We start from the raw sequence: 27,914 nt of genomic DNA, 5'->3' as shown, positions 1-27,914 counted from the left end.
ACAATCCGACCCCACCACCCAAGACATTTTTCCATCCCCACCCTTGTCTGCTTTCCAGAGAGACCACTCTCTCCGTGACTCCCTTGTTCGCTCCACACTGACCTCCAACCCCACCACACCCGGCACCTTCCCCTGCAACCGCAGGAAATGCTACACTTGCCCCCACACCTTCTTCCTCACCCTTATCCCAGGCCCCAAGATGACTTTCCATATTAAGCAGAGGTTCATCTGCACATCTGCCAATGTGGTATACTGCATCCACTGTACCCAGTGTGGCTTCCTCTACATTGGGGAAACCAAGCGGAGGCTTGGAGACCGCTTTGCAGAACACCTCCACTCGGTTCGCAACAGACAACTGCACCTCCATGTCGCAAACCATTTCCACTCCCCCTCCCATTCTTTAGATGACATGTTCATCATGGGCCTCCTGCAGTGCCACAATGATGCCACCTGAAGGTTGCAGGAACAGCAACTCATATTCCGCTTGGGAACCCTGCAGCTCAATGGTACCAATGTGGACTTCACCAGCTTCAAAATCTCCCCTCCCCCACCGGATCCCAAAACCAGCCCAGTTCGTCCCCTCCCCCCACTGCACCACACAACCAGCCCAGCTCTTCCCCTCCACCCACTGCATCCCAAAGCCCGTCCAACCTGTCTCTGCCTCCCTAACCTGTTCTTCCTCTCACCCATCCCTTCCTCCGACCCCAAGCCGCACCTCCATCTCCTACCTACCACCTCATCCCACCTCCTTGACCTGTCCATCTTCCCTGGACTGACCTATCCCCTCCCTACCTCCCCACCTATACTCTCCTCTCCACCTATCTTCTTTTCTCTCCATCTTCGGTCCGCCTCCCCCTCTCTCCCTATTTATTCCAGAACCCTCACCCCATCCCCCTCTCTGATGAAGGGTCTAGGCCCAAAACGTCAGCTTTTGTGCTCCTGGGATGCTGCTGGGCCTGCTGTGTTCATCCAGCCTCACATTTTATTATCTCCTTTCTCCTTTGGCTCGGACCACTTTCGCATCCCGATTCCTTTTGTTACCCACGGCCAATGCTACTTTTACCCTATGCTCTGAGCTTCCCTCCCTAAACTTCTCACATCTCTCCCCTCTTAAAGCACGCTCCATTGAAACCATAACCTCAACTTTTAGTTCATTACTGCCAGTCTTTTCAATGCTACAGGTTCTACTTCGTGCCAGCATAAGGTCTGTGCAGTCTGTACGAACCCTACCATGGTGAGGACTTTCAGGACATATATTGGGATGATACAGATTAAACAGACTGTGACTTTGGTCACCACTTAAATGTGCTCTGCAACCATTTGGACTGTGCTGTTTGAGCCAATGCCCTCTCTTACATCTGCAATCTGGAAGGAGCCTGGAGTGGGATTCTAGCAGAGGCACGGTGCGGGTTGGAAAACCTGGAGTGAGTCTCCAGCAGAGGCACGGTGCGGGTTGGAAAACCCGGTGCCGGATTTGGAAGTGGAAAGTAAAGTTGGGCTCTCTTAAGATTTTCTTATCTTATTCTAAGTAAACATGAATGACGCCATATATGTATGGTGAAGGTATACACCTTTCACTGTATTTGCATACTGAATACACGTGACAATAAATAAATGATTCAATTCACCTTATTTTCCAATTGGTTAAAGGATCATCAACAACCTGCAGGTTAATTGCTGACTAATTTCTGATGGCTCTGTTCAAAGCTGTAAAACTGCCTGATGGTGTGAAGAGTTAATCTCAACAGGAGTCAGTGCTGCACTTGTGGAAGGTCTAGACTGTAACAGCCAGGGCTCTGGTCAGGCCATTGTCATGAGTTCCATAGTTACATCCTCTTGGGCTGCAGCACGTGTGGGAAAGAACAGAGACAGGATGATGAGAGGCAGAGTACTCTGCAGGAACCTTTATGCAGCTACTGTCTTGCAGAAGCTCTTCCTGAACTCAACCTTGACCAGAAAGGGTGCATGGTCGTCCAAGGAGATGGTCACGGAACTGTGCCACCTCTTCAACCAGACCCGCAGCCTCTGGGCGACATGAACTACACAGTGATAGTGGTCCTGAATCTTTTCACAACAGGATTCTTTCAGCTTGGAGCGGGCAACATCTGTAACATCCCAGTTTGTCATGCACTGCTGCATTACAAAGGTCAGAGGAGCGGGGCGGGGGGGGGGGGGTGCTCAGTAGTGAGGGATCAGTCCATGGGCATATGGCTTTGAAAGGATAGTGAGCATTCCCATTGCTGTAGGGTACTATCAGCACCTGGCTCTAAATGCAGACATGTGCCAGAATCACAAAAGTTATTGCTTGTTGCATTTAGTATTAGATTAGATTCCCTACAGTGTGGAAACAGGCCCTTCGGCCCATTTGCGTCTGGTGTGTGAGCACACTCAGAGCAATGCCCTGATGCATGCCCACTACCCACACAACAGGGATTCTGCACCAGGCCTGCTGCTCCCTCAGTGTGTAAGCACCTCATCAAATCAGACGCAGGCTGTGCTTTACCACAGTATTCAACCCAGACTGCTGTAGGTACTAAAACAGAAGCTGAGGCATTGGCCATCAGATTCTGCACCACAATCGAGTCCACTAGCGATGTCATGATGAAGGGTCACTGGATCCGGAATGTTAACTGTGCTTCCTCTCCACACGGTCTGCCAGACCTGTTTGAGTTTCTCCAGCAATTTCTGTTTTTGTTTCAGTGTTTGCATGTTGTTGGTCACATATTGCAAAGGACACGCTCCAAGTTCGCTCCGAGGCCGCCTTGCGCTGCATTCCTTCAGGCTCCTTGAGATTGACATCAGATTTGCTGGCAGTTCTTCCAAGCAGCAAATGTTTTACTGCTCAAATCGGTCTGCCCTTTTTCTGACACCATTGCTTTGGTCCTCATCCTCTGCAGCACGGTTTGTATGTGGCTTTGCCCTCCGCAGAGCTAGCATCTTGTTATGTGCCGGGGAAAGCCATACAGGTACAGCTGCAGTGAGAGGAAGAAAGTCATGGATTCAGTGTCTGGCAGGGATTTGATTTCTTCCCCTCCTGCAACTTGGTGGCATGATGTACTAATGCCAGGAATACAGAAGTTATATCAATAACAGTGAGTGGCTTCATCAAGTTATCTGATAAACCACTCCTGTGTTACAGCCAGCCCAATGGCAAGACAAGATCTGTAGGTTAGAAACCTCAAAAGCGTAATTTCAGTGTTCATTAATTTATCACTTGCACTTGGATAATGTGCAGATAGCAAATTAAAACATCAGTGAATGACTCTCTCAACTTCACCTTGACATCTAAACTCAATTCTGTTTCCATAAAATGTAAAACCTGAAATATTGTGATCCAGATATTAATCTTCAGTGCATTCCAAGCTCTTGCACTCGTTACTTCCAAACCGAATTGTGAATAGAATGTACTCCTTGTGGGCTCACGTTTGGTAATCATGTTGGCTGCCTGTAACTTTACTAACCTCCACAGTATTTAACGAGAAAAATCAAATATTATAGAAGTTCACATTACATTGGATCATTTTAAGTCTACCACTTTCAGCCCGTTACCTGCCTACAAAGACTAGATGAAGAACAATTAATTCTATTACTTAATTAGTATCCCCTTCCGATCAAAGAAAACAAATCAATGGGAGCTGGTGTGAATCTGAAGCACTGTCAAGTTGTCTGATGCTAATTGCCTTAAGTTGGTTAGATGGTTTAATATTTGAGTCACACTTTATGACTCAAATATTAAACCATCTAACCAACTTAAGGCAATTTCTGTTAGTATGAATCTGAAACCATTTTGCATCGTTACAAGCAGTAGAATGGATACAAAATCCAGTGTTAGCTTACTGAGAGAAAATTTCACCTCTAGCAATGCGGTTTCCATGACTTGTCACAGGTACATTAATCTACATGTAATTTCCTCTGAAACATGGTGGACGTTAAAACCAAAATGACAGAGACCAGCACATTCTCTTCTTGCTGTATCACATGGCTCTCTTAATTGTTAGCAGAATCTCAACACTGAAGTAATCACAATTTAACGAGTTGTGAACAATCGATTTCAAGTGGTTCAAGAGCTGACATTGGCTTGAATGAGCACAGCCATTTAAAATACATTTTGAATTGCTTGAAATAGTTAGTGGGCTTAATAGATTGTTAGTTGCTATAGCAGAACATTTAACGCTATCTACCATTAATCAGACTGGCCCTTTGACATTTAGATTCAAAATGGTTTTGCTTGGAACTTAATGGAAGGGCAGGTTGATGGTATCTCCTTGAGGGAAGCTGGGCATTTAAGAGACAAGAATGAACAGGATAAGTAAACAGTTAATCCCTTTAACCAGCCTGATTCAGAGAGTGTGAAAGTTAACAGTGCAGGATCTGAGGAGGAAGTCACTTGGTAGTGCAAAACTTAAGTACCATTGAAAAAAAGACACATTCTGTCAAAACGTTTTTGCTTCACATTCATCAGGACAGCTTGCAGGAAATCCAGAAGTAAGTGGAAAATAACTGTTCTCCTCTGTGAAAGAAGACTGCCAATTGGTTAGCAAATTGACTCTGATTGGTAAGGGTGTTGTCATGGAGACTGCACCAATTATTGACTGATCAGTGACTGCCAAGCCTTGTTTAAAACTTAAGCAAGGCGGGTTGACTCTGATTGTTCACCGTATTGCAAAGACAAGTGAATCACATAATGCTGTCACCTATTTTTGCTGTCTTGAACTAGGTGCTGTATGCTTCTATATTCTTTCTACAAAGAACAGGGTAAGTAAACACTTAATCTCTTTAAAGGCACTAAGGTATGTTGCTTCCAGCACAAAAAAGTGGGATATACTGCAAACTTGATGGACAACCCGAAACTAGTTGTCAGCAGAATCCTTTGCACACTTGGGATTATGTAGCAATTGTAAAATTGCAGAATCGCCTCTAATGTTTGAAGCCAAATTGTGATTTTTGCAAGCATTGGGTGGTTGGGTATGGTCAACAGTCATCTTAGTCCACCACGGGCAACACCTCTAGCAATTACAGTCCACTTGCCAAACATTCAGCACTGTCCTCTCATTATGTGTATTGTTTTCCAGTTACTTTTGGATTTCCTGTAAAATGTCTTGGTGAGTGCGAGACAAAATCTTTTGACAAAACTTGTGTCTTTTCAGGGATGCTTGAGGCTGGGGGTGTAAGTTGGAGTGGGTCAGTTCAATGTCAAATTAGATATGGAGAGAGAAAAACCAAGGCCAGATTCTAACGTGCACAGACTAATGGCAAAAGCAGGAGTCTCCCAGCAGGGCAGCCTGTGGAAAGCAAGGATAGGGGAGCCTGTCTGAGCCTCTTGAAAGGAGGCAACTGATTGCTTGTCGGCTTTCTGCTGGAATTAATATCCCGGATCAGGACGTCCTAGCCACGTGGTGCTGCCAATCAATCAGAGGCCAACAGTACAGAATCTGCTGCAATTCCACTGCCCAGTATCTGCTGGAAGCTCTGGGGCCTCAACGAAGGATCTCTGATGGCATTAGTAAGGGCTGTTTGGGGGCAGGGAGAGTTTCGGGGGTGGATGCGGTGGAATGGAAACACAAGGAACAAAATCATGGGGGGCACAGGTAAGCTGAATGCTCATAATCTTTTTCTTTTCCCCAGGGATGGGGAATTGAAAACCAGAGGGCATAGATTTGAGTTGAGAGGGGCAAGATTTAAGGAGGACCTGAGGGGCAACCTCTTCACGCAGAGAGTGGTGCGTTTATGGAATGGACTGTCAGAGAAAGTGGTTGAGGCAGGTACAATAGCAACATTAAAAGAAAGTATTTGGGTAGGTACATGGATAATGAGGGTTATGAGAAATATGAACTAAATGTGGGCAAGTGGAACTAGCTCAGTGGGCAGCATTGTCAGCATGGACCAGTTTGGGCCGAAGGGCCTGCTTCCATGTTGTATCGCTCTACTCTATGAGAATGGTTGGCATAGGGTGGGGGGTGGTGGTGGAATGATGGTTGGAAGTGAAGGCACAGAAAAGTGGATCCCTGCATCTAGACTCCAGAGCCCTGAAACGTGCAGAAATCGTTTTGGGACTTGAAACACAAACAAACAGATGAGCCACCATCTTACTGAAAAATGAAGTGGGCTGGAAAAGCTGATTGGCCTACTCATGCTCCTATTTTGTAATGCTTGTAACCTTCCTCCAAACTTGCCCCACAATGGCCAACTGTCCACATGACTAACGGGTGGCACGGTGACTCACTGGTTAGTACTGCTGCCTCACAGCGCCAGGGACCTGGGTTCGATTTCAGCCTCAGGCAACTGTCTGTGTGGAGCTTGCACATTGTCCCCATGTCTGCATAGGTTTCCTCTGGGTGCTCTAGTTTCCCCACCACCCCACCGCAATCCAAAGATATGCAGGCTAGGCGGATTAGCCATGCGAAATGCAGGGTTACAGGGGGAGGGTAAGGATGTGGGTCTGGGTGGGATGCAGTGGTCCAAATGACCTCCTTTTTCACTGTAAGCACTCTGAGTACATAGCTAAGCAAGGTGGCTCTTTCTCGTCCTATCAGGAGCAGAAATAATTGCTGACCAAGACAGCTAATGGCGTTGGGACCATTAACTAATATTCCGATGCAGGTCCACCATCATCCTACCTCCAGGCTCACTATCTCTGGGACTGGAAGACTGCATTCCAAGATATGGAATGACTGGATCAAGAGAAAAGCAGAAAGAGAGACACAAAGGAAAAGCAAACAAGCCAAAAATGTTACATTGTTGAAACGTCCAAAAATTAAACCTTGAAGGAATGAGACTTGTAAGCATTCATTTTCAGAGTCAGGAAAGCTGACTTGCTATAATTAGTACATACCACATCATTTTAAAAGGTACTTAAACTGAGCTGGACAAGGCATAACTGTCTGCAGTCCGTTTATTCCACATCTATGATACAATTACAGCAACTTCATATTATATCACAAATTTTAAAGAAGAGTCTGTCAGCCTAATAGTATTTCCACAAAATTAGAGAAGGGAGGGACACAACTGGGGCAGCAATGTTTTGGATTTCTGCATTTTACCTTGCAATTGTCCCTCTCTTGAAGTTGCAGTGGCTTCTGTGCATGAATAATTGTAAAAATCATTGGCTTCACCATTATTTTGATGGATAATTCTGGCCCAGAATATTACGAGCAGTCCATTTCTAACTAACCTGGATAGTAGTGGTTGACCAGAGAGAGAGGCAGCAGACAAAATTCTCTGTACATTACCAAAATTTATTCATCCATCCAACAGAATGGCAAACTGATTGGCTCAGTCCAAATTAATTCACAAAATAACTAAGTCCAGGAGCAAAACAGATATTACTAACTCACAAAAGAACAATAGGAAAAGCTAGATATCAGTCCCCACCAAAGATCAGCATGAATGCAACGATTAGGATGGGTTATTAAATACATCAGGCAAACTGGTTTCAGGAAATCACAGCAAATTATTGCCTCGAGTGAAAGTCAGGTTAAATAAATAGTGGTCAATTCTTGGAGAAAGAATTAATTGAAGAGGGACACCAAGTAGAGTGGACAACATAAATCACTGCTGTTTACAAAATGCTAAATATATAAATGTTTTTTAAACTCCTTATCCATTATCCTAATTTGACCTTTTTGGGATAGACGATCAGTCTCACATTAAGCTGTGGTTGGTGCAGCATGAGAAAAGGCAATGCATTCACAAATTGGTATGGTAGGATGCCTGAATTGAAAGACAATGGTAATAATGCAATTTAGAAACAGCCAAATCAAACAAAAATGCAGCATTTAGCGACTCCCAGCCAAGACCACAACTGCAAGTTAATGTAGGCAGTATACTTATATCTAATCTTTAAAGTAAAGTCTTCAGTTTATGTTTACAGCTCCAGCGTTTTCCATCCTTTCGTAGAAAATAACTTAAGTATTAGATTAATACTAGTGCATTTTTTTCTGTTTATAAAAATGAAGCATCACTACAGTAAAGGATAAAAAGCATCTCCAGCAATGAATTCATAAATTAAATCAAATATAATAGTGATGGCAGGATTAGTGCTGTGCTGTTATTGCAGTGTAGGGGAGCTGCTGGACATTAGAGTGCAAATATCTGCTGTAAATGTTTGCAGCTCAAGGAATGTGGAATCTAAGTGGAGGAGATAGAGACAGAGCTGTAGACATTGCAGCACATCAGGGAAGGGCTCAGTTACTTGTACAATTAGACCCAAAGGATGGTCACACCCCTGAGATTAGGTCATCCAAAATCGGTCTGTGATCAGGGACCTGATGGCATGACTGCAGGTGAGAGAGTAACGAGGGGTCATGTGTTTAAAACCGAGGAGCCTCAGGCCCTGCAATTGTCCAACAGTAGAGGTCCACGGCGGACAAGAGTGGGAACTTCGGGTAGAGTGGAAGAGAGTAAACTGACGGTGGCATCTTAATGTAGGGAGCCATTCATGTGGGTGAAGGAATTAGGAATGCCATTTTCATAGGGGACTGCATAATAGAGGGGGTAGATATTATTCTCTGCAGCCATGTGCAGCAGTCAGTTTGGTGGGAGAATCCATGAGGAAGCATTCATAAAATTTATTCAGGGCAGTTTCCTAGGAAAATATGTTGTGGATCCTGACAATTAGGCTGTTTTGGATCGGATAATGTGTAATGAGGTGAATTTAATAACAATCAGAGAGTAAAAGATCCCCGAGGAAACAGTGACCATAATAGGATAGAACTTAGCATACCATTTGAGAGACAAAAACAGGTATCTCTATAGACCAGTCAACTGAATGCCTATTATTGGGAATATGTTAGAGTCTATTATACAAGAAGTAATAGCAGAGTATTTAGAAATGAGTAATATGATCAGGCAAAGTGAGCCTGGCTTCACGAAGGGGAAATCATGCCTGACAAATTTACTAGACTACCTTGAGGAAGAAACAAGCAGGATAGAGAAAGGGGAAGCAGTGGATGTAATGTATTTGGATTTTCAGAAGATGTCACATTTAACTGCATAATAAGAGCACGTGATGTTGGAGATACTAGATTAGTGTGGATTAAGGATTGGCTAACTAACAGGAGACAGAGTTGGGATAAGGGGTTATTTTTATAATGGCAACCTGTAATTCATGGAGTGTCACAACAATCCATATTTGAGTCACAATGGCTTACAATATATATTAATGACTTGGATCTGAAAAATGAATGTACTGTAGTCAGGCTTGCGGATGACACCAAAATAGATGGAAAAACTAGTGTTGAGAACGACAGAGAGATATAGACAGGTTAAGTGAATGGGAAAAACGTTTGGCATGTGGGAAAATGTGAAGTTACATACTTTGCCAGGAAGAATGGAGGAACGGAAGATTATTTAAATGGATAATGAATGCAAAAAGCAACAACACAGGGGGAATTGAGTCCTCATGAATAAATCACAAAAAAACCAGTACACAAGTTCAGCGGGTACCACGGAAGGCACAGAGTGTATGCCTTTATTTCCAAGGGAATGCAGCATATACATAGAGAGGTTTTACTAAAACGATGCAAGGCACTCGTCAGATTACAGCTGGAATACTGTTCTGCATCCTCGCACTCAGTGACTCTCTCTCTCTCTCTCTCTCTCTCTCTCTCACACACACACACACACACACACACACACACACACACACACACACACACACACACACACACACTCCAGCTCTCACACAGAACAGGGAATGAGCATATAAGTAGAGAGGTTTTACTAAAATGATGCAAGGCACTCATCAGACTACAGGTGGAATACTGTGGACAATTTTGGTCTCCTTATCTAAGGAAAGATATTCTGGCATTACAGGCAGTCCAGAGAAGATTCACAAGGCTGATGCTAGGTATAGATGGACTGTCTTATAAGAAGCGTTGAGTAGATTGGGTCAGTACTCATTGAAGTTTAGAAGAATGAACAGAGACCTTACTGAAACACACAAGGTTCCTACAGGACTTGACGGGATAGGTGCAGATTGATATTTCCTCTTGTGACAGAGTCTAGGGCCAGATGGCATAATCTCAGAATAAGAAGTACCACATTTAAGACGGAGAAGAGGATGAATTTTTTTCTCTTGAAAATCCGTGGAATTCGTTAGCACGGAGATCTGCAGAGGTTGGGTTATTAAGTGGTATTCAAAGCTGAGGAAGACAGATATTTAATCATTAAGGGTATCAAGAATTTTGGAGCTAAGGTAGCAAAGTGGAGTTGAGGATTATCAGATCATCCATGATCTCAGCGAATGATAGGGCAGGCTCAATGGGCTGAATGGCTTATTTCTGCTTCTACTTACGAACTCATCATAGTATTGTTAAAATTCTTTTGTTTCCAATTTGACACAATTACAGAATTCAAATTCAGGATTGCATATTCTATTTCTCTGTCCCTTTAATGAGGCGGGTGATGTAATGTCCTTCAGGAAGGTGCACATTGAAGCTACATGTGTAATCTCCAGCTAGAAGCAGCTTAGTTCCACAGACAGGTTTAAAGAACTGTGCCTGTTTATTTTGGAGCAGCACAGAACTACAGGCATCCCAAGGGAGGTACTGTATATAAAATAATGAGAGGACTGGATTATGTGGCTCTTCACTGAGGATTTCAGCCTGACAGAACAGGGAGAAAAGGCTGCGCATTCTAGGAACATGACAGATTAACAGTGCCCAGGCCGGAGTCTCGCAAACAACAAACATGCTGAGGAGGAAGATCATCATCACTCTCTCATCCCATTGGATTATCCTGGCAATGGAAACAAAGATAGTCACAAGATCAAGTTTGAACACTTTGATTGTCTGCAATCATTCTGATGAGGTTTATAACTCTGCAGCTATGCAAATAATTTGGATATTTTTCAATGAAGCACTGATGGAGGTGGAAAAGGATTTATCAACTGGTAGAAGATCAGTCACTGGGGACCTGGGGTTTTCACCACCCTTTCATATCAATATTATATACAGTGTGTTGATTGAGGACCTATGAACTTGGAAATTTGTACCTGAATGCAACTGCAATGCTCTGTTGCTGTTTTGGTTTTGTTAGCATCTGGCATTGGCTAAATGTCAAAGTGTAAAAATGCATTTGCAATAATTTTAGGATTCACTAGCCTTGAGGTTAGCTGGTCTTTCTCTTCTTGGAACATAGTGAGCCTCTTCAGCCCACCTCCAGCTGACACCATTATTCTCTCTGTTTCATGGCCTTTCCCCGGATATTTTGTGGCTGCAGTATTCGGGGTGGCTGGGCAAAGGATAAAGCAACTTGGCTGGATATTACAGGTGTCACCAGTGGCAGGACAGACGTGACAGATCATCTGGCTCTTTCTTTCATGGTATATTTTGTTGGGAGAAATTGAGCCGCAGTGGGTACCATCCCTGCTTCTGAGTCAACAGCTCCAGGAAATCAAGTCTCACTCTGGAGCACAATGGGTGACTATCACACTATTAGTTCTTCCAATATCCTGCTTCAGGTAGTAAGAACCACGATGCTGCAGTGCAACAGCCTTCCCATAGTACACACAGTTTCTTACCACAGGGGGCACGCTGAGCAAGCATCTTCCTTACATCGAGGACGACAATAAGCTGATTTTTATTGCACATCTTTTAATTTCTCAGAATCACATCACTTTGTACTTAATCTTCTGTTAAGTGACTGCCTTGTTAACCTATCCCATAATTCCACGGGAGAAGCCTTCATGGAGTCACACAGCACGGAAGCAGACCCTTCAGTCCAACCAGTCCACACCGGCCCATGTTCTCAAACTAAACTAGTTCCACCTGCCTGCAGTTGGCTCATATCCTTCTAAACTGTTCCCATTCATCTACTTATCCAAGTGTCTTTTACATACTGTAACTGTACCTGCACCCATCATTTCCTCTGGCAGTTCATTCCACACACAAACCACTCTCTGTGTTAAAAAAAAATTGCCCCTTACATCCTAAGTCTTTCTCTTCTCTTCTTAGAAATATGATCCTCTGTTTTAAACTTTCCTTAGGGAAATGATCTTTGCTATTCACCTCATCTATGCCCCTTATGATTTTATAAACTTGTAGAAGGTCACCCTTCAACCTGCAATGCTCTAGTGAAAAAAAGTTCGACTATTTTTATAACTCAAGCACTCCCTTCCCAGCCACATCTTGGGAAATCTTTTCTGAACCCTCTCCAGTTTAACAATATCCTTCCTATAACAGGGCAACCAGAACCACGCACAGTACTCCAGAAGAGGCCTCACAAGCATCCTGGACAACCTTAGCATGATGTCCCAACTCGCATATTCAAAGGTCTGAGCAATGAAGGCAGGTGAGCTAAATGCCTTCTTAACCATCCTGTCTAAGTATGTGCCTGAATCCCTAGGTCTCTCAGTTCTACACTATTATTTTTAATTGTACAAGTCCTGCCCTTTTTCTTACCAAACCGCAATACTGCGTATTTATCAAAATCCATCTACCATTCCTCAGCCCATCGATCCAATTGATCAAGATCTTCTTGTAATCATAGATAACCTCCTTCACTTTCTACTAGACCACCAATTTTGGTGTCATCCACAAACTTACTAACCACGCCTCCTCCATTCTCATCCGAATCATTTACAGAAATGACAAACAAAAGTGGATCCATTACTGATTACTGAGGAACACCACTGGGTCACAGGCCTCCTGTTTGAAAATGTACTTAAAGGAATATATACCAGCAAATCTTAAAGAATAGGGCAATAAATCTTCTGGTCCTAGCACAGGAGGAAAGATTGCCAGACGCAAAATTATTTTGACCACCAGTAAATTTTTAAATTAATCCTTTTTAACGCAGTTACAACATTCAAAGATCAGAATCAATTCAGAGAATAAACTTGTTTTAAAATTGATTTCTCCAAAATGATTCATAAAATTGGGCAGCCAGGACACTCATACTCCATTAAGATGTGGCACAAGGAGCAAAAGAAAGTTTGTACATTCGATACCAGGATTGGGAAATGCCTGGTTTGAAATGGTGAAGGAGCGAGTTTGAGGTCTGAAAGCAAAATCAGGGTCAAGTCACGTGAAGTGTGTTCAATTCTCAAACAAAATCCCAGGGAAATAAGAGATAGAGTTTGTAACTTTATTAATGGGAATTACTGAGCAATCAGCTCAGCACACCACCATAAATGCAAGTCTTCTGTTAATTTCTGCACCAGATGCAAGAAAACATGCAATATAATCAATTAAGCAATCTCTTCTCTTACAAACTCTCATCTACACCTCACGCATCTCTACTTTACCCACACAATGGAGATGACTGTTTCCCTGAACTTTCCTATTCCCCCTAAGGTCAAAGTGCACCATCTCAATGTGTCATCACACCATGTGCTGCTCTGACTCATTCTTACTCGGGTCGTTGTGCTACTTCTGCTCCTACATCATACAGACTTTACTCACTTCTCTCAATCTTCAAAGATGTCTAACATTTTGGGTTACATGGGGGCTGCAGCGTAGGTACATTTCTTGTAGCTTATGGGCCACTAGGTCGACAACAGTGATATACTCGCTGTCATTAATTCTCCATTCCTTGTGTTATTTTCAACCAGTGGGCCTTGAGGTGTATCCTGGCCTCCTAGCTGTCAAATAAGGTCAAATACCCCGCTGCATATATTGCAGAATCTGGTGAGGGACAGGGTTACTGGTGAAATAAAGAATGGGATTCCAAATCCTCACTTAGAACTTTTCTTAAACTCGTGCAGCAATGATAAAAGACTTTTTTTTTAAATAATGTAATTTAACACACACATAAAAGATTATATTCCTAATTTACTGGAATCAGGGCAAAAGGGAAAGAAAAACAAATTAGTAAATTGCCTGACTGGAAATGCAAACTATTCAAAAGAGAGGGAGGGTGAACCACATCACTGATCATTCTCTGATTGTTCCTACTTCTCTGAAGTTTTCACCATGTGTTACTCATCAAACCAAAGCTGTATTACACACACTCTGCCAGATCATAGAGCTAAATATTGAAGCTTCTACTTGATTAATTCTGTTATCCATTTGATCTGGCTTAAAATAAACACTAATAAAGTGCAGGTTTATGGTTCCATCATGTAGGGCAAAATGTATGTCTTCTTTATGGAAAATGAGAAGGCATGAAATTATACTACTTCAGCATTTTACTCTCAATCGAACGTTGGGGGATTTTCTAAGGCCTTTGACCCTGGTATGCAGATACATTTCAATCTGACCATTAGCTAGTGGCCTGGATGCCAGTGCCTCCTTTCAATATATAAGAATATTACCTACATCAAACCCATTGCTTGGTATTACAAGTGGCATACATGCCACAATAATTATAAGTTTATAGCTAGCAAACAAGACAAATTATTTGTCTTATCTCATTATCTGAGGATCAAAAAGCCACACATGGATAGAGAACACAAAAGTATTGTACATAAGACCTCCAAATGCAAAGTCAATATCATTTATGTACATGGTTAACAATAGTGGTCCCAACACAGATTCCTGTGGAACACCACTTCCCATTTTCAGTCAGTTTAAGAAACTACCTTTAACTCCAACCTTGTATTTTTGGGTTCTTGGTCCTCCTTTGATTCATATGGTCCTTTCAGGGGCAAAATTGTTTGCTTTTATTTTACTTTATTTTTGCTTGTGAACTGAACAGGGAAAATGACTGTTTTACAGCAAAGAGCTCAGGAAGAAATTATTGTTCTTCTGAAAAATAGCAAGCTATTGAAACTCAATGCAAGTTTGTGTTTACACTGTTGTTTTGTAAGAGGTGGGGGAATGTGTGAAAGAGGAATGTCTGACTCATTGGGTCTGTATACAAAGTGAGATTCAGCTGGCAACACATTGCTGATTGGTCACAAACTCAACAAACCATTAGGCACCAGCTTGATGATAAACTATCCGATTAGCTCTGGAGCAGCTGAAAAGATTGTGGCTGTGAACAATACTGAATGAAGCCTTTGGACAGCAGAAAGGAAAGATGGTGCATCCTTCTCCAGTAAAATACCTAGTGGCCTCCTGCCACTCACTAGTGAGAACTTCATTTCAATATCTGGGTGTAAACTGGAAAATGTGACTTGTTATGCTTGGCATGAATAAAGGCCTCACTCACTCACAATTCTCCAAAATTTCTCACCCTTACCAAACTGTGCAGGGTCTAGGAAGACTCTGCCATAGTATTTATTTACTGACCCAATAAGGTCCTATTCCCATCTTAATTCTCCTTTAATACTTGGGCTCATTGCAATGGTTTGCTATTTATTTTGATATCCCAATTTATTTATTTTCATGTAGCTTGATATTTTGGTTAGTTATTTCCTCTGTACTTCCCAAATTCCTTTTAGCCATTTTCCTAAGCTAATCATATTTACTGTGGTCATCCTACTTTACTGTTAATACAGTCTGCACACATATTTTCTCTGGATTCAATTTTATGTACATCGTATGATTAATCCATGCCATCCTGTTCTTGGCTAGTCTATTCTCATCACAGAATGGTACATTACTTTACTAAGTGTGCCTTAAATATTACACACCATACTCTAACTTTTTAGGTTCTTTTCCCCTCGCTAATGTCATCTTCCACAGCTCTAACCTGACCTCAATCTATCAGTTTGTTCTTTGAACTCTATATTATTTTGAATCATTATCGTAAGCCTATTTATAATGCAGTCACTATTTCCAGATAGGCTCCAGTGTCTTAGTTTGGAAAGGAATCTTGTATACATTATAGAAACCCCATACATATCTCCCTCTTCACTTCCCCCTTCTGCCGCTGTATCTGAGAACAGTTGAAATCCTCATGGGTAAATTGTGTAGTCATTTACGAGACTTCCCTTCATGGATTTCCCTATCTACATTCTAACTGCAATCTGGCGATCTCTGTTTTAGTCCTAATAGTGTGGTCGATCTTCCTGCCATTTATCCCAATCCACATCGATTCCATTTCTATCTTTTTGGGTTATGTCTTTTCTTGCTGCTGCTACTATACAACATCTGCTTAACATCACTAACCTCCTCTCCTCCTCCCTTCATCATCATCTCTAAGTACATTATATCCTGCCAAATATGTCCTGTCTACAATCTTGATGAACACATTCTCTTGCTGCATTTTGGGTGATGTCTCTAAGATCTTCCCTAATGCCTGGAATGGCTCAGTGCCACAAAAGTTGATTATAATCATGAGTCCACGGTCACTGACACAGTAATGCGGGCTGTCGGGTAAAGTTCCAAATTCCCATGCACCAGGTCTCTCAGCACCTCTATGGCTCTTTGGGAAAATACATTTTTTCAAAAACATTATTCTGCGTTACCTACATGTTCCTTTGGTAAGTGGATAGTAGGTTGTAGAATGCATGGTCACTAAATTAATACCACTGTCTTTTCTTTCATCCTCTCCTGCTTATTCTGATTTGCATTTCAATACTGTAGTAGCCTACAAAGAGTCCACTACTCCTGAGAAGTCTTCACTTCGTTGAAGGGGAGAATCAAACATCTCCTGGTGGTCTCTAACAATCAGGGACAGCTACCAAAATATCTGGCAGTCTTCAGTCTCAAAAATTTTCCTCTTCCCTTAGTCGATCTGATTCGGTCAAGATTCTGCAACTTAATTTATTCAATTTAACTTGTTGCTAATTAATTGTGAATTTGGGGCTATAATAGCATCAACATTTTAATAATAAGAAAAAGAGACACATTCAAGATAACATACTTCTGTGCTATTAGCATGGCTTGATCACATTAGCACAACCAAAACTGATGAATCAATGCTTCACCCTTGTATCAGTAAACTCAAAATGCCCTGTCTAGACAAACGTAGTCTTTGAAGAGCAAAATCTGATTGCACTGATGTTAAAATGAAAATTTGTTTCAAAATCTCAGAAACCTATTAACTTTTCATTTACTAAACTGCAGTTATACTAATAATTGCACATTTTTACTAATAGAATGCAGTTCTTCTATTCCAGCTACATTGTAACATGAAACTAATTTTACCTCGTAAATGGTAAACTGTTGCTTTACGTCTGGGTCAGTTCCTTTGTTACTCATGTGCCGTTGAATGATTTTTTCTAGCCCCTGCTGCTCAAGACAGTCTGTAACATCATAGAATGAATCCTGGTCTGGAAGAGCTCCCAGGGTCTGTCAAAGAAAAAAGAAAGAACCACTCAAATCAACTTTAAACTTTGAACAAAAACCACTCAACACAACAAACTGAAAGCTTCCAGTGTCCAATTGTACCTCTCGGTCTCTGTTTGATAATCTCTAATGTTTCTGCTTCTCCTTCTGTATCTGGTAGCTTATTTCAAATACTACTGAAAAATGTAAAATGATGAACAAACATTTCCCTTTCACCCGTTCAAATTTATATCTCCTCGTACTGTGATTTAACTTGCTTTGAAGTATTAACATTTAACACATCCATGTCATTTAACGATCTGAGTATTAAGATGAGGTTCCTTCCTTGCCTGCCTTCTTTCTAGATTGAACTCCATGATGTTAGCTCTGTTTGTCTCAAAGGCAGAGGGATCATATCAAATAGTATGTTCCTTTTACTGTTCAAAACAGGCAAAGTGCCAACAAAACTCAACTAGCCTGTTGATAGTGGACCAGTTCACTAAGTGTCCAAAATTAGATGCGATTCTGTGATTGGGCAGCACTTGGTAAATAATCCTGAATGCGTTATCAATTATGCTGATAACTAATTTAACATTGTCACTAGGGCTCACAGTATGGCGCACTCAAGTGTGCTGCAAGTTACATGTTAACATACTGGGCCTGTTCTTCACAGTCACTGTGCTTGTTACAACTAAACAAAATAGAAAACAGTTATTTTCTGGTTAATTCCTCAGGAGAAAGAATTGAATAATCACAGCCCATTTGCCTCAGTTAAAGATAAACAAAATGTAGCCATTAACAGTCAGCTATCGTATAATTTTTGCAATCTACATGGCAACAGCTCTACTGATTCAAGTCTGCTCATACAATCTCATACAGTACAAATTTGTCATTGTTTCGTATTGGTATTCTTCCTCACGAGTGCAAGTCAAAATGCTTTGACAAATGCACCTTTTTGTCACCAATATTCAAGTTCTCCCCTACCAAGTTACTCTAATGATTGTAAAAGTTGAATTCATCTATTCTTTGCTGATATTCCATTTGTTACACAAGTGGGATGTTTTCGTACCTCTACAGGAATAAAACATTGTTGAAGGATGGAAACAATCTTCCCTATCGTCCATTCCATTCCTTCACCACTGATTCCACCCTGGCCCTGTAAACTCATTCACAAAAGAACATTCAGAAAGTCCACACTGCATTTGACCCCAGCCTGAGCCTATGTAATCTTCAAAATCACCACATACGTCCACTTTCAGATCATTGCTTGTTTCCACACCTACAAAATAGCCACTTCCTTCTGATACTCTAAACCATTTTGTTGTTACTTTCAGACTGATCAGTCCCACTCCTACCAAGATTTCCTTCCAACTTCTAGCCTTCATAAGGCTCAGCTTGCCTAAAACCTACCTGCTGGAATCCTCCTTCTAAGTCTCGACACTTCTGTGATTCTATAACATCCCACTCTCCTGTCTCTTCTGTACCTTGGCTTACACTGTGGCCTTCAATATACCCCATCCCCACACTTAAATCTCCTCTTGGCCCCAGCCAAGATATCTCCATGACCTCACTCTGCCCAATAACTTATAAGTTCCTTCAAATTTGGCCACTTGCTACCTTCACCCAATATGACTGCCTGCTACCAACTCCCTTCCCCACCCAATCCAAACAACACCCCCACTCCTCCACTGCCAAGTCTCCCCCATTATACAACGTAAGAACACTATCCCTCTGCCTGGATGAGTGAGTTCCAACAGCACTCACTTGACACCATCCAGGGCAAGGCAACTACTCATGGTGCCTCATCCACCACCTTTAGCACTGACTCTCCACACTGACACACAATAGCAGCAACATGCACCATCAGCAAGATGCACTGCAACAACTGACTGAGCTTCTGCCAACAAAACTTTTCAAACTTGCAACTTCCACCATTTAGAAAGACAAGGGCAGCCAATGCATGAGGATACCATTAGTTCCCCCTCAGACACCCTCCTGACTTGGAACTGTTCTGTACTTCACTCGGGGTCAAAAACCAGAACTCACTTCTCAAGAACATTTTTGAGGGGGGTGGCATCCTACCCCATGTAGATGACAGCAATTCAAAAATATAGCTCACTCTTCTTGTATATGTTAGTTTCTGTTTGAACCATCTGGGATGACTGGGCAGATTCACTACCAACAATCCTTATTGTTGGTATTAGTCCAAATTACAGATAACGTGTGAAGAAAGATGCTCAAAACATCCTCCTAGACAGAAGATAGGCTCAATCTTGATGAACTGTTAATTAGCATAGTACATATTTAGTTTATAGTTAGTTACATTACATCTCAGATAGTGTCTTGTGAAGAAGGAATAATCTTAAGGTTAAGTATAAAATCCTTAAAGGTTACATGCTTTTAACACTAAAAACAATAATTGAAGCACTATAATACAGTCTGAAAATCACAGAGAACTGCTATAGTGAGACACAACTCTGGTTAGGTTCCTTCTCGGAAGAGTCCTTTATATCCTGATGGGTGAGTCTGTCAAGAGATATTAGTTAACCCTTTTAGGTACTAACAATGACCACCTTCTCAAATGTAATTAAGAATGGGACATAAAAGTCATAACTATTGCAAGTAATGCATATATTCCACAAACAGATTAAACAGGGCAAAGGGTGATGAAAGGGGGAGCAAGGGCAACAAAAGGATTATGGGAAGAAACCTGTTAGATGATCAAAGTCTACACAAAATCCCATTTCATTACCATTCTCAGACAGTGAATTTTCTCTCGATTCCATGCTTTTTTGGTGCAAATAGAAAATTGGAATACAAGACCACAAAGTAAAACCTTGACAATTTCCATTGACACAGTGGCTCAGTGGTTAGCACTGAGACCTCACAGCATCAGGGACCCCGGTTTGATTTCACCCTCGGGTGACTGTCTGTGAGAAGTTTGCACATTCTCCCTGTGTCTGCGTAGGTTTCCTCCGGGTGCTTCAGTTTCCCTCCCACAGTCCAAAGATGTGCAGGCTGGGTGGACTGGTCATGTTAAAATGCCTGTAGTGTTCAGGGATGTGTAGTATAGGTGCAGTAGCCATGGAAAATGCAGGAATAGAGTGAGCAAATGGTTCTGGGTGGGATGCTGTTCAGAGGGTTGGTGTGGACTTGTTGGGCTGAATGGCCTGTTTCCGCACTGCAGGGATTCTAAGATTCTAAAACCTAATTAGTGGAGGCAATGGCCTAGTGGTATTAACATTGGACTGTTAACCTAGAGACCCAGATAATGCATGGCAGATAGTGGAATTTGAATTCAATAAATATCTGGAATTAAGAATCTAATGATGACCATGAATCCATTGTCTATTGTCAGAAAAACCCATCTGTTTCACTAATGTCCTTTAGGGAAGGAAACTGCCATCCTTACCTGGTCTGGCTTACATGTGACTCTTGTGGTTGACTCTTAACTGCCCTCCGGGCAATTAGGGATGGGCAATAAATGCTAGTCTATCCAGCAATGCCCTCTTCCCGTGAATGAATAAAGAATAAGTAAAAAAAGACATGGCAAATAGTGAGATGGTGCCAATCAAGTGCAACAAGATATGAGTAGGAGGCAGAATGGAATTTAACACTCATGGAAGTGTGAAGTATTAGGGAGAGACAAAGTGGATTTAATTAAACCATTCTGATCATTGTGTCCAGTTCTGATCCCTATGACTTAGAAAGATATGAAGCTCCTTCAGAGACTGCAGAAGCAATGAACCAGAATGGTTCCAGTGATGAAGGATTTTAGACACCTGGGTTTTGGAAGCTATGGTTGTATTCCTTGGTTTCAAAGAGATTCAAGGAAGATTTGATAGACAGCAAAAGATCATGCCAGGTTTTAAATCAGTTAAACAAGTAAAACATGTTGTCGAGAGCTGATGGCTCAAAGACTGGAGAACATAGATTTAAGGTCATGTGAAGGGGAAATATAGGGAAGAACACTTCTTTAAAATGTGTGCTGATGACCCAGAACTTGATATCACGAGGGTGGAAGTGAAGAAAATTAATGTTTCCAAAAGAACATTAAATGACTACTTGAGGGAAATAAATACGCAGTGTTACAGGGATACAGACACGAAATGGAACTGACTGGCTTACTCTGGAGTGAGTTGACAGCAACTTGACATCTAAATGGATTGTTTATGACTGTGATAACTCTGTTGTTAAAACAAAAGTGTGGTGAGGAACTACATAGGTCCAAAGGGTTGAATAGCAGCTCACTGAATTGAAGATAAATCATTGACCTGATTATGAAATGGGCTGAAGCAGCAAGAGACAGACAGAAGCGATGTTCTGTGCTGCACACTCAACTATTTATTGTATGTATTAGTGTCCTAAATGATTGAATAAAAGACACACATCCTAAAATTCTAACAACTCAAAGGCAGGCAGCATTCTAAGCAGTGTGGACAATCATGCTTCAGTTTACAAGGCACGAGTTAGATCATACCTGGACTACAGTGAGCAGCTCAATGCACCACACCTTTAGGCGTGATTTGAAGGCCTTTATAAGAATAAAATCTTGACTTCAAGGAATAAATTATGAGGAAAGATGATACAAACTGGGGTTGCATTTCCTGGAATTTAGAATATTCAAGGCTGACTTGATCCAACTTCTTAAAGTATTACATGGTACAGATAGGGTAATGAGTCAGAGCTATTTCTGCTGGCTGCTACAAACTCAGAGGAACATACAGCTTCCTTGTGCAATTTTGTTATTCTGTCATAGTTTGGACGTCTAAGACTAAGAGGGATGGTCTCCTGAAGTTAGCAAACACATCTATGTGTAAAGGGTGGTATTAGATTCAACATGACAGAACTGAATCACTGAATGGTGCAGGGGGAAGTTCAGCTATCGAGCTCCTGCTGGTTCCCTCCACGACTGATTTAGATCGTCCTGTTTCCCCAAACTCCTGCCGTTGTTATCTCTTTAGGTGTTTTTCAAATTCCATTATTAAAGCTACAGTTGGATCTGCTTTTGGTGTCTCTTCGAGCAACAGAGTCCAGATCTTACTAAAGAAGAAAAAAGTTTTGCTATGGTTCTTTTCGGAAATCATTTAAATGTGTCCTTGATTCTCACCCTTCCAATGGGATAAAGGTTCTCTATCTAACAATGTCTAAATCCCTCATGATTCTGGGAATAAAGTCTGCTCTCAACTTTCTTTGCTCTGAGAGAACAGTCTTAGCTTCTCCAACCAATCCATTCATCCCAGAAACCATTCCTGAGACTTTTTAGCTACACTGCCTCTGAAGCCATCACATATTTCCTAAAGTGGGATGTCTACAATTGCATGTTTTACACCAATTTAGGCTGAATGAAAGTAAACATCATCGTCTCTTTCTTGTATTTTTACTCAGTGCCTCCATTTATAAAACAGAGAACCCCTTATTCCTATAATCACATTGTCAACCAGCCCTGTAACCTTCAGAAATTCATGTCGATGTATCCCCACATCTCCATGTTCCTGTACCTCCTTTAGAATTGTATTCTTGTCTTTAAGCTACCGTTCCTCATTCCCCCTGACCAAATAGTAACATCCATTGTTTGGCTGTCTTTGTGGGTCTGTCTTCTCATGAAGGAATTTAAGAAGCAGTAGAGTTTGAGTTGTAGCATTATAAGTTAGCAATCCATATTTCGTTCTTTTGCGATTGGGTAAAGAGAATTTGCCCACAACAAACAATTCTTTTCATATGAAACCTGGGGAGTGTTTTCTTTTAACCCAAGTTGATCAGTCAGATAACTTGGGAACTTTGGATAGTTTGATTAAATTTTTTCACACACGTAATGATTCCAGGAATATTGCGGCTTGATTTCGAGTGCACGACTCCAGTGGTAGGCGGCCTTGGAGAGGATTAGATATTGCCAAGTTGAACTCTTGAAGAGACTTATACAAAGGGATGAGAATTTTATACTTTTGTGGTCAAGCACCAGCTATCAGCGTGGGTCAGCAAGATCGGGGTAGTGAGTGAATGTAACTTTGCTGTGGGGTAGACAGAGATATCTAGCTCAGGTGAGCTGGGTTCCCAGGTTGTAAAGTCTTCAGTCTGAGACTGTAGCCTGGGGTTGGGAATGGAGTCGGGGGGAAGGGAGGTTTAGCAGTCCCAATTTTTAGCTGAATCAAATTGCACCGCACCTAACCCTGAATGTCAGCCAAGTGCTCTAACAATCCAGAGGCAATAGAAGGAAGGAGAGAGGTGATGCTGGGTGCGAGGGTGTACCTCACAGTTGACCTCATGTCTAGAAAGGAGGTTGTCAGATATGAGAATGTAAAGGGTAGACTCTCAGAGGACTCTTGAGGCAAAATTATTACTTTGTGAAGGGAAGCTGATGCTCTGGCTATGATCAAAGAATGAAGAGAGATTTCCCAATGAGCCGGACAATGGTGAAAAGGTTTCAGTCAGTATAGATTATCAAAAGCTGTAGAGGTTAGCGTGGGGCAAGGAGCAATAACATTCACGAAAGACGCTATTTAAGGCTCAAAATAGAAGTATTTCAGTGCTGTGGCATGAATAGAATCCTGATTGGACAGATTCAAACAGCAGGTTGCAGCAGATGGGACTGGGCGTGACAACACATTCAAGGATTTTGGACAGGTAGGTTGGAGTTAAGGGAGTAGCTAGCACAGGCAGTGGGATGGTGGGTAAATATATTGAAGAGGAAATGAGGAAGGTTATCAAAGAATTATAGAATCCTTACAGTATGGAAGCAGGCCATTTGGCCCAGCAAGCCCACACTGACCCTTGAAGAGCATCCCACCAAGACCCAACACCCCAACCTTATCCCTGCATTTACCATGACTAATCCATCTAACCTGCACATCCCTGGACACTGTGGATAATTTAGCATGGCCAATCCACCTAACCTGCACATCATCGGACTGTAGGAGGAAACCAGAGCACGTGGAGGGAACCCACGCAGACACAGGAAGAACGTGTAAACTCCACACAGACAGTCGCCCGAAGGTGGAAATTGAACCCAAGTCCCCAGCGCTGAAGCAGCAGTGCTAACCACTGGGCCACCATGCCACCCATTTCCTGAAGTAAGATCCAAGGAGAGGCAGCCATTTCTAATATCAGTTAGGGCAAGGGTCCCAGGAAGATCATATGTGATAATCCTATATGGGATTCGAACTCACAAGCTTCTGACTCAGAGATGAAGGGTAGAATATTGGAGTCTAGTCTTTGTACACTTTAACTTTTATTTACAGAGACACACATTATGCATCACATACTTCCAATAAACAATCAGCCTTCCAGCCTGCTCCAATATATATTAGTACAGGTAATCCTCAGAGAACACTCAGAACATGAATAGTTAACAACCAGTTGATCTCACTTAATAAAGAATGGTAGAACTGGATGCTCTAATGGCACAGTGGTAACATCCCTACCTCGGAGCCAGGTTCAAGACCCATCTATTCCTGGAATGTGTAAAAACATCCCCAAATTGGGTTGATTACAAAACAAAGAACGGAGTGCTTATGGCTCTTACGGCAGCATAGTAATGTTCCTACTTCTGGGTCAGGAGGCCTAGGTTCAAGTCCAACCTGTTCCAGCCATGTGCCCTAACATCTCTAAACAAATCGCTTAGGAATGGAGAACTGGCAGCCAGACCAAACTGCCAGCATGGGTAAACCAAAGATAAAATTAAAATTCACTCGATGGCAACTTCAGTTTTACAGAACATGGAGAGCTGTTCCAGTTCTTTACTGCCAGAGTGCAAATAGGAACTGAAACTTGTGCCTTTATAGGACTGCACTTTCCAATTAAAAAACAATCTTGCAATGTCATCACATTGATATCATATTAATGTTATGCCTGTAATAACGCAAAGCAATTATACCTCCATTCCATCCCTCTTGTCGTGCCCAAAGTTGATGACTGTAATTAGTTACATGTCAGACTGAGAAGCCCCCCACCACCACCACTCACTCTCTGTGGATTCAATGGTTTAGTCTCCAGGCGAAAGGCCAACAAGATTTACACAAGAAATTAAGCAGTGTTTAATTTACACTTGCCAGCGGAGAGTCCCTTTTTGTAGCCAAGCTTAAATATTTACAATAAGGCCTGGCGTTTATACACAGTTTAATAATAATCTCAAGCTTTAGCAGCCCAATCTTTTACTCATTATGCTGCTGCCTTGCGTTTCAATGAGTATAGAAAACCACCCCTCCCCACCCCTAGTATACAGCAGTCATGCAACATTGCATACCTTTAGATCTACATCACTCTCATCTGAATTGCTCTATGATGTGGATCATTTGCAGACCTCGTACTCACTGGATATGAGCAAAAACAACTGCCAACAATACTAAGCAATTGTATTAAACATGACCAATAAATCAAAAATGTATATGTGAAAGGTTTTAAAAGCAGTCAGCAGGTGCACAGTCACTGCCAACATAGAAAACTGCTAAAATAGATGTTTATAGGGTTGGGGTGTGAACTGTTTGCCAATCTCCTCCTAACCTGGTCAGCCAACAGCCAGAGGAAAAGTCTATTCTGCAACCATATTGCACAGTGGGTAGTCTAGGTTCCAGGCTGGACTTGTGCCCCTCACTGAGAGGTTGCCCAGTAAGTGATCAGGGAACAGCTCCAACAGCACCAGGGTTTTAACTAGTGAATGATACCGGTACTGCAAGTCCCATGATCAAGGTCCAAACGGGCCCAGACCAAGGGGGCATTGAGCAGGGAGAGTTCAAGCACTGCAGAATGGAGGGGAGTTGGGGTGACGGGTGTCCTAAAGTACAGATGAGGAGGAAGGAAGTGGGCGCTCCAACATGTGGTGATGGGGGAAGTGGTCCTGATGATCAAAAGGACATAGTTGGAAAATAGCATCCCCTTCCTTCTATCCGTTTAAAATGTCTTTATTAAAGCAGGCTTGCCAACTGCCCATGCCAGGGTAATACTTGGTTCAACTGAATAGTAATAAGCTTGGTTGAACTTTTAATTTCTTTTTACATTAGATGAGATGAGAAAGGCTGCCAATTTTGGCATCAACCCCACCCTCAGCCCCTCCCAGTTGGTGGAAAGGCCGGACATTTACTCTATACTACACACCCCTTACCCCACCCACTCCCCTTGCCAAAACCACATTCAACAAAGGGCGTTATAAAATAAAATCCACTGTCCTTCTCAGTCATCTGCATCAACTTGGAGTTCACTGTTTAGATACAATCAGGCCAATCTCCTTGAGATCTTTGAGACAATGTGTGTACTTCAAAAGAAAATAGTTACAAAGGCACAATCATTGGTTCATTTAAATACGCTTGAGTTAAAAATAGAAAATATTGCATATAATATCTGACAGCTAAACAAAAATAAATCAGTCATCTAAAGCGTGCAATTATTTTGCAGTCTGTGACTGAACGACCCAACCAGCCACATTTAAACATGCACACAGACAATACACAGACCTCAAGACAGGACAAACTGAAGTGGGCTGGAACACTTGAACAAAGCGCCAGTTCAGCTTCTTTTGATGGACTGCAAAGCCAGGCCACCCATCGACTTTCAGTGCATTCATCATCTCCAGCAGTAGTTTTGTTTGACTAAATTATGATTGCTGATGACCAAAGCACAATATTAGTCTGAGATGTAAAAGATGTTGCACGCACCTCTACTCAAGCTTAAAATACTGCAATTCCATTCGCCAGACGCTTTGTGACTAATTTTCTGGTAAATATTTTGCAAACTGCATTCACAGTCGGCACATTTTGAATCAGCACCTCAGGAATGCCACATTCTCTTCCCAAATCAGCAACATTAAGGTGCAGAAACCTAAAGAAAGACTTCTCATGCCACAGGTTTTGCAAATTCTCAAAGAAAATCACTTCAACACAAACGTTCAACATTAATAGGCAGTGGCACAGTGGCTCAATGGTGAGCACTACCGCCTCACAGCGCCAGGGACTCGGGTTCAATTCCATTCTCAGGCAACTATCTGTGTGGAGTTTGCACATTCTCCCTGTGTCTGCCTCAGTTTCCTCTGGTATCCTCCAAATTTATGCTAAATTGCCCATAGTGTCCAGGAATGTTTGGGTTAGACATGGGGAAATGCACGGGGAGGGGAATGAGTCAGGATGGGGTGTTCTTTGGAGGGGCAGTGTGGACTTGTTGGGCCAAATGGCCTGTTTCCACACTGTAGGGATTCTACAAATTCTATTTAAAAAACAAGACCGGTACACACTCCTGATGGCTGCAGCTCTAAGACCAGACACTTCTATTCTAGCTGGCAACCATGTAATCTCCTGCAAGAGACAAAAATAAGTAAATCCAGGACTAATAAGGGAGAAAAACTTTGGAAATTCTTTCTCTCAGGTGATCAAAACCAGTCCAGGAGATCACACGGACCAAGTAGTTGTTTACATTTTCCCTTCATGTAACGTACTATAGAATTGTTTCCCTTTTCTTTCAACATCTAGTTCAGATGTCTTACTGTCTTAATGTGTTTTTGAATGCGCTTTGTAAACTAGGTTTACAAAAAGCCATGTTACCTCTTCTTTCCTGACAAGGCCGTATGACACAAAAACATCACAAACAGGAGGTAGTGAGAACTGCAGATGCTGGAGTCAGAGTCAATGAAGCGTGGAGCTGGAGAAGCACAGCAGGTCAGGCAGTATCAGAGGAACAGGACAATTGACAAAACATTGACTTTCCTGCTCCTCTGATGCTGCCTGACGTGCTGTGTTCCTCCAGCTCCACACTGCATCAACATCATAATTATGTGACTGCAGGTATACTGGCTGCAATAGGTGAAGAATTGATTCAACAGCAGTTCCTGTGTTT

At 42.1% G+C, this 27,914-nt stretch overlaps 1 protein-coding gene across 3 annotated transcripts in view; it reads right to left on the bottom strand.

The window, feature by feature from the left end:
* fhod1 (formin homology 2 domain containing 1) overlaps nt 1–27,914 on the bottom strand; it is a 297,281-nt gene that overhangs the window by 93,292 nt on the left and 176,075 nt on the right. For all 3 annotated transcript variants that reach the window (XM_048546635.2, XM_048546636.2, XM_048546637.2), the window contains exon 9: nt 16,977–17,120. In XM_048546635.2, the coding sequence (XP_048402592.1) occupies nt 16,977–17,120 (144 nt within the window). The remainder of the gene's footprint in view (nt 1–16,976; nt 17,121–27,914) is intronic.

The sequence above is a fragment of the Stegostoma tigrinum genome, chromosome 16, assembly GCF_030684315.1.
Source record: "Stegostoma tigrinum isolate sSteTig4 chromosome 16, sSteTig4.hap1, whole genome shotgun sequence".
NCBI lineage: Eukaryota > Metazoa > Chordata > Chondrichthyes > Orectolobiformes > Stegostomatidae > Stegostoma > Stegostoma tigrinum.
Note: the sequence above shows the minus strand (reverse complement) of the source record. Positions and strands in the feature narration are given on the sequence as shown.